Source organism: Geotrypetes seraphini, chromosome 5 (assembly GCF_902459505.1).
Source record: "Geotrypetes seraphini chromosome 5, aGeoSer1.1, whole genome shotgun sequence".
NCBI classification, from domain to species: domain Eukaryota; kingdom Metazoa; phylum Chordata; class Amphibia; order Gymnophiona; family Dermophiidae; genus Geotrypetes; species Geotrypetes seraphini.
Genome location: NC_047088.1, coordinates 63,309,359 through 63,323,713, shown reverse-complemented (window position 1 = coordinate 63,323,713; position 14,355 = coordinate 63,309,359). Strand labels below are relative to the sequence as shown.

General features: G+C 41.9%; 1 protein-coding gene across 2 annotated transcripts in view; it reads left to right on the top strand.

The window, feature by feature from the left end:
• Positions 1 to 14,355, top strand: part of MPP1 (membrane palmitoylated protein 1) — a 122,203-nt gene that overhangs the window by 67,946 nt on the left and 39,902 nt on the right. For both annotated transcript variants that reach the window (XM_033945120.1, XM_033945119.1), the window contains exon 2: positions 10,716 to 10,859. In XM_033945120.1, coding sequence (XP_033801011.1) covers positions 10,716 to 10,859 — 144 coding nt within the window. The remainder of the gene's footprint in view (positions 1 to 10,715; positions 10,860 to 14,355) is intronic.

Genomic DNA, 14,355 nt, shown 5'->3' with positions numbered 1-14,355 from the left:
TACCTTGACCGTACCAGGGCGCACCGCAACTCTCCTCAACTCTTTCTGACCTTCGATCCTAACCGTCGGGGTCACCCTGTATCTAAACGAACGCTGTCCAATTGGCTTGCTGCCTGTATTGCGTTCTGTTATGCTCGGGCCGGCCTGTCACTGGAAGGAGCTGTCACGGCCCATAAAGTCAGGGCTATGGCTGCCTCTGTGGCTTTCCTCCGTTCCACGCCCATTGAGGAAATCTGCAGGGCGGCCACTTGGTCTTCAGTTCACACATTCACTACTCACTACTGTCTGGATGCCTTCTCCAGACGGGATGGGCACTTCGGCCAATCTGTACTTCAGAATTTATTTTCCTAATGGCCAACCATCCCTCCTCCCTCTCTGTTAGCTTAGAGGTCACCCATACGTTAAGAATATGCTGCCTGCTTGTCCTGGGATAAAGCACAGTTACTTACCGTAACAGGTGTTATCCAGGGACAGCAGGCAGATATTCTTACGACCCACCCACCTCCCCGGGTTGGCTTCTTAGCTGGCTTATCCTAACTGGAGACCACGCACTCCTCCGTCGGGCGGGAAGGCACTCGCGCATGCGCGGTGCGGCCAACTAGAACTTTCTAGTTAAAAAGGTCCGTACCGGGGCTCCGTCGGTGACGTCACCCATACGTTAAGAATATCTGCCTGCTGTCCCTGGATAACACCTGTTACGGTAAGTAACTGTGCTTTAAAAAAAAAAGAAGCTTTTAAGGTTGCCCTTAAATTTTTCTAAATTTTTCTCAGACCTTAAATGTGATGGTAACTAAACTAAACTAAACCTTAGGTTTGTATACCGCGCGATCTCCACAAGCGTAGAGCTCGGCACAGTTTACAGGGTTAGGTTGAAAAGGAGCTACAATGAAGGGTTATAGGAAAGGAGCTAGGAAGATAAAGAGGGGCTATAGTTGCAAATGAAGTAGCCCTACGTGTACTAATGATTTTTAAGGATGGGACATGAAGAAGGTGCTGAGAGGCAGATCTTGAAAGTTCTCGGAAGATCATGAGGAATAAGGAACTTATGAATAAAAGCAGGTTCCTTGGAGTTCATAGTTTTAAAGGAGATTAAAGCAATTGTATAAGTAATGCGATGGTGGATTGGCAACCAGTGTCCACTTTTTAGCAAAGGAGTGACGTGGTCAAATTATTTCTTGCTAGTTATAATTTTTATGGCAGTGTTTTGTATTAATTGTAAGCGTCGGATAGCTTTTTGTCAGGCAGAAGGCAAGAGCAAGAGGAGTCAGTGCAGAAGGGCTTGGAGTAGAACTGTGTGTGGACGATCTGAGTATGTGCCTTCTACTGTGAGTGTGACACCGCAGCAAGAATCTAATTGCATGTAAATTCTATATGTGGAAACTGCAGCAAATGTGAAGGATGCATGTATACAAGGTTTCTCACTAAGCATGGCTTCTTATGCACATATCCAAACAGAAGACGATAGTGTCGGCACACATTTAGCGCTTGTTTTTCTGCGCCTAAATATAAGCCTTACAAAATTTTGGAAATACTCTAATTTAGGCGCAAAAGAAGCGCCAACATGTGCTTTTACTTTTGGTTTTGTTCCCCTGCTGCTTGTTCTCGTTGGGCAGGAGGAAGGCCACGCACGCGCAGATGCCACGCGATGAGGTCACGCACACGTGCGTGGGACATCATCACGTGGCATGCACAGATTTCCTCCTGCCTGATGCGATTTAGAAGAGGCTTTTCAAAACCTGGATAACATGCCAGGTTTTGAAAAGCCGTCCGGTCCCCCGGACATGTCCTCGAAAAGGAGGGCATGTCCGGGGACATCCAGACGTCTGATAACCCTTTTTTAATTACAACTTGCAGCTATATTTTCTGTGCAAGTTAAGACCCACGCACAAGTCCTCTCTGCATTACTTGGGCATGTGCAATTTGCATTCAACCTGCAGTAATCCCGCAGGTGCTTTTTGCGCATGCTTCTGTAGAGCATATATGTGGATCTGAGAGAGCAAAAGAAATTGGAGCAGGTTGCGCTCTAAATACATGTGATTCTGCCCTGATTTAGCTTCCTGTTCTGGCTAAATTATGCAGATAGTTCAACCTTAGCATACGCAGGCAATATATTTTATTGAATAAATATGGTAGATGTGCTCACAATTGGGTGAATCTCCCGGGATGTTGAAGCCAGAGTAGAAAATGTAGATTTGAAGGATGAAGGAAGGGCAGAGATGAGGAAAAAGTTTGGCAGAAAGGTGCTCCAAGTTTCAGAGTTGAAATGCTGAGTTATTCATGCATGAGGGTTGGGTAGCTTAAGGTGAAATTACTGGTGCTTTTTGCTGGGGATAGAGCCATGTGTTCAAGATGGAACCAGAAGTGTGACTGAGATGGAGACTGGAGACAAAAAAAGCCCAGGGAGTACCCAGAAGGCTAGGGGGAAGAGAAGAGGAGAAACCAATAGGGACAGAGCTTGACAATCAGTAACAGAGAGAGGTCATACCTTTGCAGACCCATCAGAGGAAAGGTTGTAAAAGTGACCAGGATGTAGGGCAGTGAGACAACGGATCCAAGGGGAGAGGGTCTTGGCAGGGCAGGATTAATTTGTCGAGGGCCCCTAGGCACACAAGTACACTGGGCCCCCTGCCCCACCTCACCCCTCCATGCGCTCAGGCGGAAACAGGAAGCTGCGTCAGAGGGAAGCTTTAGGCAAGCACAATTACAGTTCCCATTACCTTTCTTACCAGCGTTGCTTGCTTGTCTTACTTTCCGTCGATGGGGGAGGGCTGCATTGCCGATTGGGGTGGGGCCTGCATTGCCAATCGATGCTGGAGGGGCCCATTGCCGTTTGGAAAAAACAATGTTGATGCCCTCCTTCATCGTGCCCCCCTGACCATTTCGGGCCCTAGGTACGTGCCTACTTGGCCTATTGGTTAATCCTGCCCTGGGTCTTGGGAGAAAGACCACTAGAAACACAGCTTGTACAGTAAGCAGTGTGTAAGAAACACATAATTTTTGAAAGCTCGACATAATTGAAGCTCGACTTCCACAGTGTTCATAGAAGCTATAATCCCAGTTAAATCTTTGACTATACAGAGGGGCATTTTCGACTGTGCTTGAAATGTTGCTACTATTTTAGTAACCTAGATTGGCCACCATGAGGACAAGCTACTAGGCTAGATGGACCATTGGTCTGACCCATTAAGGCTATCCTTATGTTCTTAAGTCCAATTTGGATGTTCCAAAAAGTGTGTCCAAAATTCAGATGTTGAAAACGTCCATTTTTGAAACCGCTAGACGTCCATCGTTTGTTTGGTTTTTTTTTATGGCCTAGACATCTTGGCTGTCAGGACATCCAACTTTAGAATGTCTAACTTTTTTGGCTATTTTTTAACACAAAAATAGCCAAGTTCTAAACGTCCAAATCCAAATCCAAATAAAGTTTTGGAAATGCTGCTAAAAATGCAGATGACATTAAATATAAATGACTAATGACTAATTGGAATAAAGCCATCTGCTTTGATCATTGCGTGGGCAAAATTCAAAAACCCTTGTCCAGGTAACTTTTCAGAGCTGTACAGAAAGACGGATGAATGATATACAACAAAACTTAAGCAGATAAACCGTGGCAGGATTAAAGGCAGAGGCACCCCGGGGATAGACCAGAAGTTAAATTGAAACTGAATATTGCTGCTGTCTATGTCAATGTGAACACACACAAAGCAGTCCTATCCTCAGTGGCGTAGCGAGGATGAGAGGAGCCTGGGGCGGTGGTGCTCCTCCCTGCCTATCCTTATACTGTATATCAGGGGTGTCCAACCTTTTGGCTTCCCTGGGCCGCATTGGCTGAAAAAAATGTTTCTGGGGCTGCACAAATGCGCAAATGCTGCAGCAAGACAAAGGAGGGAGCCAGCAAGATGGTAAACACCCAGGGGCAGCAGAGTAAAACACTGCATCGCCCTCGACCAGGGCCGCACAAAATATTTCACTGGGCCACATGCGGCCCTTAGGCCACAGGTTGGACAGCCTTGCTGTATACAATTAGGACTGCATAATTAGTGGTCTCTTCTATTACAATACATTAGTGACTTCTATTCCGCCAATACCTTGCAGTTCTAGGCGGATTACAAAACTGGACATTTCCAGGAAAATTACAAATTAGGGTGCTGTTTACATGGTTGAGACTTTGCTGGGAAATTTACAAGAGTGGGGATAGTCATGGAGATGTGTTGGGATTTCTTGATAAATTTTTTGAATAACAGGGTTTTGATTTCTTTTGGAAGTGATTTGTAGTCGGTGGTTGTTGTCAGCATGTTGGAGAGGTGGTGATCAAGTTTCACTGCTTGCGTTGCTAGTAGGTTGTCATACATCTTCTTGCGCTGTGTACCTTTGATTGGGGGGGTGGGTAAATGGGGTCTGAGTTCTCTTTGGTCTGGTTGATATGTTCCAGTTTAGGTGATTGATTAGGTAGGTGGGGGCAGTGCCATTCATTATTTTGAATAATAGACAGTGGAATTTGAATAGTATTTGCACTTGTGTAGGTAGTCACCATCTTATTTATTTAAAATTATTTATAACATCGCCTATCCATAAATCTAAGTGGGGAACAATAAACATACAAAATCATAATAAAAGGTACAGACAAATACAGAACAACAGAAGAAAAACACAAAACAGCCTGCTAAATACCATCCTGCTAAAATATTGACCCATGCTTTAATGTCACCAAAACTGGCAAAGAAAGTAGCTTCAGCACCCATTAACTGTATCTTGATAGCCCTCCTATCATTGAAAGAAGAACAAGAAAGGTGTGATACAGCCTAATGAGAGGATGCTCTGGAAGAAAGAAGTTTACTTTTAATTTATTAGTACACAGGAGGAAGGTAATATAAATATCACTCCAATAACTAAAAATCAAAGAATCTATTTCATTACTATAGACTTATTGCATCGATTCCCTTTATTGTAAAAATCATGGAGGGCTTAGTCCAAATTCAGTTAACAAAATATCTTGAGCAACACTTTTTACTTCATGATTCTCAATTGGGCTTTAGATCCTATTTCAGCACTGAAAGTGTAGCTACACTGTTAGACCATCTCAAACTCAATCCCGATAAGACAAAGCTTTTTGTTGCGTCACCACACAAAATTTCTCATGAACCCTCAATTCGTATAAATTCAAAATTGTATACAATTCATCCGACAATTAAAATATTGGGAGTCATTTTGGATCAACATCTGACTATGAAAAAAACAGACAGATGCCATGGTACATAAAGGTTACTATACTCTATGGAAACTACGCACCATTAAACCATATTTTGAGTTTTCTGCTTTCAAACTTCTGGTTCAATCCCTGTTGCTCAGTCTTCTTGATTATTGCAACATTGTCTACCTGACAATTACTAAGAAAGACATGGCCAGACTCATTAATTCAGAACACAGCGGTCAGATTGATCTATGGTCTGAAGAAGTATGACCTTGTGACGCCATTCTACTGTGAGTTGCATTGGCTCCCAATGGAGGCCCGTGTCGTGTATAAGTTGGGCTGTCTTTGTTATAAGGTTATATATGGCACTGCTCTGTTCTATGTGCTCAATAGATTTTCTATAGCATCGTATAAACATAGTAGATCTCACGCCCTGTTTACTTTCCCATCTGTACAGGGTTGTAAAAGCAAGAAATTTCTTGATCATACTTTAGCATTTCAAGCAGCTTCCCACGATAAAGAATTTCGATCATTACTGCTTACAGCTTGTTCCTATAAACATTTTAGAACTCAGTTGAAAACCTATCTTTTCTCAAAATACTTGATTAAATAACTTTTCTTGTTTTTCATGATATTCAAAGCATTACACGGCTCTTCCCCCTCCTATCTAAATAACCGCTTAAACCAAATCTCCACCTCAAGACACAGAAGAACATCGAACCCTTTCGCCTTCCCCCCACTCAAAGGCACACAACGCAAGAAAATGTTTGACAACCTTCTGGCAACACAAGCAGCAAAAATCAACCATTCCATCTCCAATCTTATGACAATATCAGACAACTTCAAAACATTCAGAAAAGAAATCAAAACCCTGCTTTTCAAAAAATTCATCCAAATATCTTAACCCCTCCTCTTTTACCTCCAGAAGATTCACCTACCTTCAGATAACCTTCCCCCAAATTACCCACCTTAACACCTTCCAATTAAACAAATACCATAAATAGATTGTAACCTACCCTCTCTAACTGCATTCCATATGTATTTTTCATACAGTTCTTCACTGTCAGTTTAATTTCCATCCTATAAGTTCACATAGAATTTTTCTTTTTTCAACCATCTTTATTTTCTCTTCTTTATTAATTTCCAGGTACTTTAGTTAGATTGTGAGCCTTCGGGACAGTAAGGGAATTTTTTTAAGTACCTTCTTACTTCTCATTTATAATCTTAATGTATATTTTCTTCAAACCGCTTAGAACCTAACGGATGTAGCGGTATATAAGAAATAAATTACATTACATTACATTACATTGTTTTATTGTTTATAATCTTTTGTAAACCGCATTGAACTTACGGCTACGCGGTTAAGAAGCACGATGTCATGTTATGTTGTTGTCTTAGGTACAAACTTATTCTAAGGCCTCTAGGGACAGGGAAGTACTCTACCCAAACGAAATTTGCCTTGAGCTACCGCTGCAAAGGTGTGAGCTATATCCAAAAACAACAAACGTTCTGGCTTAAGATGATCTTAGAACTGATATTTCCAATTTAAATTGAATGGTGTGATGAGAGAGCATACAAAAAAGGTTGCTAGACAACAAATAGAAAGGAAACCAACATAATCCTTTCCATCTTGCAAATTGACCTTGCTTTGCACTTGCTGATTATGAAGTAATTAACAATGAATGAAGAATGTTCACTGACCCTTCTGTTCAGCAGGCAGGAGTTAATGGCAAAGTGAGGCTAATATTTAACCAAGAGCAGATGGACTTGTTTGCTTTCCTTACCTCAGCTCAGTGATGGGGTGGGAAACATCTTCTGAAATACTGTATATCATTGTCCAATATCTACAACAGGGGGTGCCAACACTTTTTGGGCTTGCGAGCTACTTTTAAAATGACCAGGTCAAAATGATCTACCAAAAATAAAATTTGAAACCCCCCCCCCCCCCCCACAAAGCACATTGTACACAGAGAAAATGTGAATTATCATTTATATTCTGGGTTTTTTTTTTCAAAGAGGTCAAGGCAGATGACTCTGTGCGATGTCACCTCAGTAACAACTATACAAAAATAGGCAAATATACCCCCTCCCTTTTAACTAAACCACGATAGCATTTTTTAGCGCAGGGAGCTGCACTGAATGCCCTGCGCTGCTCTCAACATTTATAGGCTCCCTGTGCTAAAAACAGCTATTGCGGTTTAGTAAAAGGGGGCCATAGTGCAAAATATAGACAGCAGATATAAATTCTCAAAACGGACACATTTTGATCACTAAATTGAAAATAAAATCGTTTTTCCTACCTTTGTTGTCTGGTGATTTCATGAGTCCTGGTTGCACTTTCTTCTTCTGATTGTGCATCCAATATTTCTTCCCTTCTTTCAGCCTGCTGTATGCTTCCAGACCTCATTCCCTCCGCCAACTTTTTCTTCCTCTCTCCCCTTTCTTTTTCCCTGCCTCCTTCTTTCTGTCTGTCTTTCTTTCTGTCTCCCTGCCCCCTTTCTTTCTTTCTGTCTCCCTTTTCTTTCTTTCTGTTTCCCTTCTTTCTTTCTATCTCCCTTCCTGCCCCCTTTCTTTCTTTCTCCCTGCCCTCCCCAAAGCCACTGCTCCCACCATCGAGGAACAAGCCTCCAAACCACCGCCTCCTCAAGCTCTTCCTGCTTCCCGACACAGAAGAGCTGAGCTGACCAGCCTTCACCCCCGATGTCAATTCTGAAGTCAGAGAGGAAGTTCTGGGCCAGCCAGGCAGTGATTGGCTGGCCTGGAACTTCCTCTCCGACGTCAGAATTGACGTTGAGTGGGGAAGGCTGGTCGGCTCGGTGCTTCTGCGTCGGGAAGCAGATGGAACGCGAAGGCAATGCAATCAACTCGCGTTGCCTTCGCGATCTACTGGTCGATTGCGATCGACCTTTTGGGCACATCTGACCTACAAGAATAACGTTCTACTCTATCTCATGTAGCCTTGCTCTTTTCCAGTGTCCATTCTCTTCGCAACTACTTAAACCTCTAAATGTTAATGATTGCTGCTTGGTCAGTCAAACTGAGGATTTTATATTTTACTAGCTGATGCCCTGGCGTTGCACGGGTATTTAATTATAGCAATAACACTGTAAATGGATTCAAATAAAGATATTTTATAGTGGTGAATGAAATTATTTTTTACAGCTTAATAAAAAGTACAATATTCAAATTATAATGTGAAATATTTGACAAAATGAATACAATACAACTAACGTAAAACGTGATTATAAACAACATTTTTAGTTTCACCTCCAGGAGCAAGAACATATAAATTGTTGGGTGAACCCACCCTTGAGCAAGCAACATAGAGTTGTGGGCCGAGAGATCCCCAGAACATATCACCCCAGGTAGTGAGGGATGTGCATACCAAGTTTCGTTCAAATTGGTCAAGCCGTGTTTGAATTACTGTGAGAATGGCAGCTTTTTACATTTTTTCCATTGACATGAATGGGTGATATCTGATTTTCTATTTGTAGCTCCGCCCACGTGTGCAGGTGGGCTGCGAGACCCCCAGAACATATCACCCCAGGTAGTGAGGGATCTGCATACCAAGTTTAGTTCAAATCGGTCAAGCCGTTTTTGAATTACAGTGAGAATGGCAGCTTTTTACATTTTTTCCATTGACATGAATGGGTGAAATATGATTTTCTGTTTGTAGCTGCGCCCACGTGTGCAGGTGGGCCGCGAGACCCCCAGAACATATCACCCCAGGTAGTGAGGGATCTGCATACCAAGTTTCGTTCAAATCGGTCAAGCCGTTTTTGCGTGATCGCGGCACATACACACATACATACACTCATACATACCTCCGATTTTATATATATATATATATAGATTTATATACCACTTACATTCAAGTACTTATTTCCCTATCTGTCCCAGTGGGCTCAAACCCTAACTAGTGTACCTGGGGCAATGTGGGGATTAAATGACTTGCCCAGGGTCACAAGGAGCAGTGAGGGATTTGAACCCACAGCCTCAGGGTGCTGAGGCTGTAGCTCGAACCATTGCGCCACACAATCTCCATATAAAGCATTCACTTTTGGATATAGGTAGAAGAGGTGGGGAAGTTGGTGCTGGGCTGTGTAAAAGTTTCTATGTTATTAGCTACCTAAATTGGCTGAATATCTTATGGGACAGACTGGATGGCCCATTTATTATCTACTGCCATTTGCCATGTTATTTTATATACTGTATTTCACTTGTGCCGTATGGGTACTAAGTTCTTTGTGGCCTGATCCATGGATAGCGTTATCACTATAATTCTGAATTATTTGATGTCTGATAGCACCATCTGGTACTGATTCTGTGCTTCAGCGGACTGTCAGCATTGGATGGACTGAGTTATCTATTAAATTTTCTGAGGTCTGGCGGGAAACTATGGTATCTGATGTCCCAGATGATGTTATTAGCTGATACTGTAGATATCCAGGACTTTCCATTTGCTCTTATTAGTATTTATACATACATGTGTTTTATTTATTTTTAAGAGGCAAGAGCAAAAGTGGAAATGTCCAATCAGAACAGTGCACAAAAAGTGTCTTTCAACTCATCTGATAAATCCAAATGTCTTCATTCATCCAAAGTAACTCAATGACTCGACATGATCATGTTTCGGCCACCTGGCCTGCATCAGGAGTTTCCAGTGTAGCCTCCGCATCTAGCCCAGTAGCCCGTTTTCCACCATGGTCGATTTAGGTCGCAAGTATCTGGCAGAAACTTAAATAGTAGCAACATTCCATGCCACTGATCTCATGGCAAGCAGTGGCTTCTCTTATGAATATCTCAATGGGACTATGGTCTTTTCCTCCAGGAACTTGTCCAAACCTTGTTTAAACCCAGCTATGCTTGTTTGCACATTTACTTGGAACAAAATGTACATTGCTGGGGCAGAAGTTGGTTGGAACTGGAGCAGAGTTGCAAGATGTGCACACAAAATTGGCCTGTATCCTCATGCACATGAACCACATGCACCTGCATCAGAACGGGCACAGATAGTTACACATCCTCTGAGGGAAAGGCATTTTAGAAAGGCGGAGTGTGTGGCGCAGTGGTTGGAGCTACAGCCTCAGCACCCTGGGGTTGTGGGTTCAAACTCTGCACTGCTCCTTGTGACCTGGGCAAGTCACTTAATCCTCCATAGCCCCAGGTACATTAGATAGATTGTAAGCCCTCTGGGACAGATAGGGAAAATGCTTGAGTACCTGATTGTAAAAACCGCTTAGATAACCTTGATAGGTGGTATATAAAAACCTAATAAACTTGAAACTAATAATAAACTATCTATAACACAGGCCTACTTTCCTATTATAAAATTACCTTTCTTGTATACAATGATGGAAACGCATGTACAAGTTATCATACCAATAAAGTTTCTTGAATTTGGGTGCTCCCTAGTGTGGTTGCTTGATGAATTATTTAATTTAACAAATTTAACTTACCTAAGTTAAAAAAATAAAAATCTCTGTCTTGCTATTCTTCATCTTTTTCTATGTTAATTTGACAGACTATTACACCATCACCAGCTTTTGTGGAAGAAGACTTTTACAGCAATGGATCTGCCACGTCGGGCAGTCCTAACAACATGAATGGCAGAGACATCCGTAAAATGCGATTTGTCCAGTTTGAGAGAGCCACAGAAGAACCAATGGTGAGCTACAGATAATTTAGATTTCCTGTGAATGCTAAAGGTGGGATGCTAAGATGCGATAGTATGATTGATATAATGTTTGAGCCAGTATCGCTTTTAATTTAAATCTGTGAATTTTCAGGGACTGATGTAGTGCGTCAAAGTTGGTGATCTATGTAAAATGGAAATGTGTTGATGCTGTACCATATCACTGTAAGCCCCTCCCCCGTCCCCTCCCACAAACCTGCAGGTATCACTGGCAGTGTCTGTGAACTCGGTAGCATCAGTGAATGAATAAGGCACAAGGAATCGGCAAATGTAAAGGAATGAGATTGGGGAGGTTCTTGTATATGTGTATACATGCATGTAGAGTTTATAGGACTTGTGATAGGTTTTCCCTCATGCTGCTATATTTGAATGCTGTTCCCCCCTCATTTGCATGCATGGATCGGGATCGGCTCGGTGCACAGGTTAGTGAATCGAGTCGGAGGGAAGTAGGGTCGCAACCCAATCAGTATACGATCAGTTTGCTTAGTGAATCTAGCCCTATAAGATCATGTTCAAAATAAAACTGCGTCCTCTCGGATGCAAATAATTCAAATAACTATCCCATGTGTCGCTTTCCACACATTTCTTTTAATATGTTTTTTAACGTGCATTAGAACTTTTTACTAAGAGTGCTAGCAAAATGAATGTGTACTTACAAATGCTGCTAAGCACCATAGCTCTGTATTCTACATAAAATAATCAGATGTAATCCTGCTGTGCTATGCCAACTGCCTGAATAAGCCTATTTTTTCTAAAAGCTGACCAGTCAGTATTCAGCCTGCGGTTTTTAAATGCTGACCTCAACAAGCAGAATTAGTCCCTATTTATTTATTTATTTTAAAAATTTCTATACCGTTTAAAACTAAACGGTTTACATAATTTACATACATAATTTTTGTAAAAATATGATAAAACAGACACACAGTCATCAAAAATCATATCTACAAACAAATACCACAGCTTATATAATGAGGATCATGAATAATTCATCAGTTGTGCAGAGAGGAAAATTATTGGCTAAAAAAAAAGCACCCACAAATAATTGCGTCTTGACTAATTTTCTAAACATGCTCTTTTCACTACAGTTTCGTATTTGGCCTACAAGGGAGTTTCATATCTTAACTCCTGCGTAGTATAAAGTCATTTTGCCAGTCTCAACAAGCCGTGGGTTAACATTCGTCTTCAGTAGAGCTAAATTTTCAGAACGTAATGATTTGTTTGGTGTATAGCTAAGCATATTATTTTTAAGCATTTTGGTATGTTTCCATACAAGAATTGATGGAAAATCATTACTGCTTTATATTGTATTCTGAAGGCGACTGGTAGCCAATGCAATTGTTGAAGATATGGCGAAATGTGATCATATTTTGCCAATCCCATTATTAATCTTGCTGCTGCATTTTGTATAACCTGCAATACCAGGCCTGTCCAGGCACCGACATTGAATATCTTGGGTTAATTAGAAACATAGAAACATAGAAGATAACGGCAGAAAAGGGCTACAGCCCATCAAGTCTGCCCACTCTGCTTACCCACCCCCTGTCTATGCCCTAATGACCCAATTTTCTTATCTTGACCCTCATAGGGATCCCACATGGGTATCCCATTTATTCTTAAAGTCTGGCACGCTGTCTGCCTCGATCACCTGCACTGGAAGCTTGTTCCAATGATCAACCACTCTCTCTGTGAAGAAATACCTTCTGGTGTCGCCATGAAACTTTCCGCCCCTGAGTTTGAGCGGGTGCCCTCTTGTGGCCGAGGGTCCCTTGAGAAAGAAAATATCATCTTCCACTTCGACACATCCCGTGAGGTACTTAAATGTTTCGATCATGTCTCCCCTCTTCTTTATATGAAGTTTATGCAAGTCTCAGCTAATATTCAGAGAGCCACGTAACACATTTATGTGGGCCCCAGCTAAATATTGACTAGGATCTGCATAAGAAAAGCAGATTTGCTCACTTCCCAGTTGCAGTCCTTCCTCCCTGTCCCCATAAGCCAGTAAACTGGAGACCAGGCCCCCACAGCCCCTTGGCCTACTTCTTCATTCTCTGGTGAACTAGCGAGATCTTACAAGCAGCAGCCCATCATGACTCCTTTCTCAGAATGGTTGCCACTACCTCTTGGGGAGCTTTGTGGTATTAGAGGTTGTAGTAGCCTTTGTGAGAAAGGCTGCCTGTAGTATCCAACTACATAACCAGAGAATGAAAAAGTGGGCCTGGAGGACCTTCAGGGGTATGAAGAGTGAAGGGGCCTAGTTTTTAATTTACTAGCTTTGGAGGAGAAGGAAGGGGATCACAATTAAAGGGAGGGGGAGTCCCAAGAATACCCTAGGCCCCTTCTGGGAGTTAACCGGACATCAGTTGATATTTTATTGTAAACCGTTTTGAATTGTGCTGCAACTAAGGCTGTATATCAACTTTAATAAACAATAAGCAATATTTAGACCGATGTCCAGTTAGCACCGTGAATACAGTTAGGACTGCCTTTTTTCTGTCTTAACTGGTTAAGTAAGTGGATAAAGATAATAACATGAATATTGCTGCTAACCGGTTAAGTACTGGCCCTGCTCACAGATCACCCCAACATTAACCAGGCTGTGCAGGGGTGGTTAGAGCTAGGATTACCATATTTGAAGAAGTAGAAAACCCAGACGCATGGACCCGCCTCATTCTGTATCCAACCCACCTATAGCCCCGCCCTGTTCCACCTCTAGCTGCATCCCCAAAAGCCACGTCTCTCTTTTTTTTTCTGACCTCCATCTGCATCTGGAGGGCATCCAGCATGCGTGGATGTGTATGATGTCATCTGCGCATGCTTATTGAAGGCTCTCCAGATATGGCTGGAGCTCGTGGCTTTCCAAAACCCAAAATCAAAAAGAAGAATCGGGAAAATTCTGCGTAAATTACTCTAGATCCATAAACATAGTACAAAAACAAAAAATGATGAATCTCTCAAATATAAAACACAAAAAAATCAATAAAAATATATGAAAAAAGGTGCTCAGTAAATAATATAAGCCATCTCTCCAGGTAATGGTTATAGCTATCACATCATAGCACCACCCCCTATCAGCCAATAATACATAAATGAAAAAAGACATTTTTTAGCTGATGTTACAAGACGCTCTTAAATCAAAATGGAGCTGGGGGAATCCTGACAGTACTTTTTCTGTCTCATGAGGAGTAGCAAGCTGTACGAGCCTTGTGGGTCTTTGCCAGTCTTATTGCCTTGAATGACCTTACTTAAGTGGGATTTTTTTTCCCCTTTCTTCCTCCTGAAGAAGCACCTGTGAAACACGATTTCATGTTGAGGAAGATGAATTGATTATTCCTTGGTTTGGAGTGTGGATTTTGTGCAAGTGGTTTTTTTGGACACTTATTTGGAGATTGAAGAACTCGGTAATGATGTGGTCACCACCCTCAGTTTCATTTTGATTTAAGAGCATCTTGGAACATCAGCTAAAAGAAAA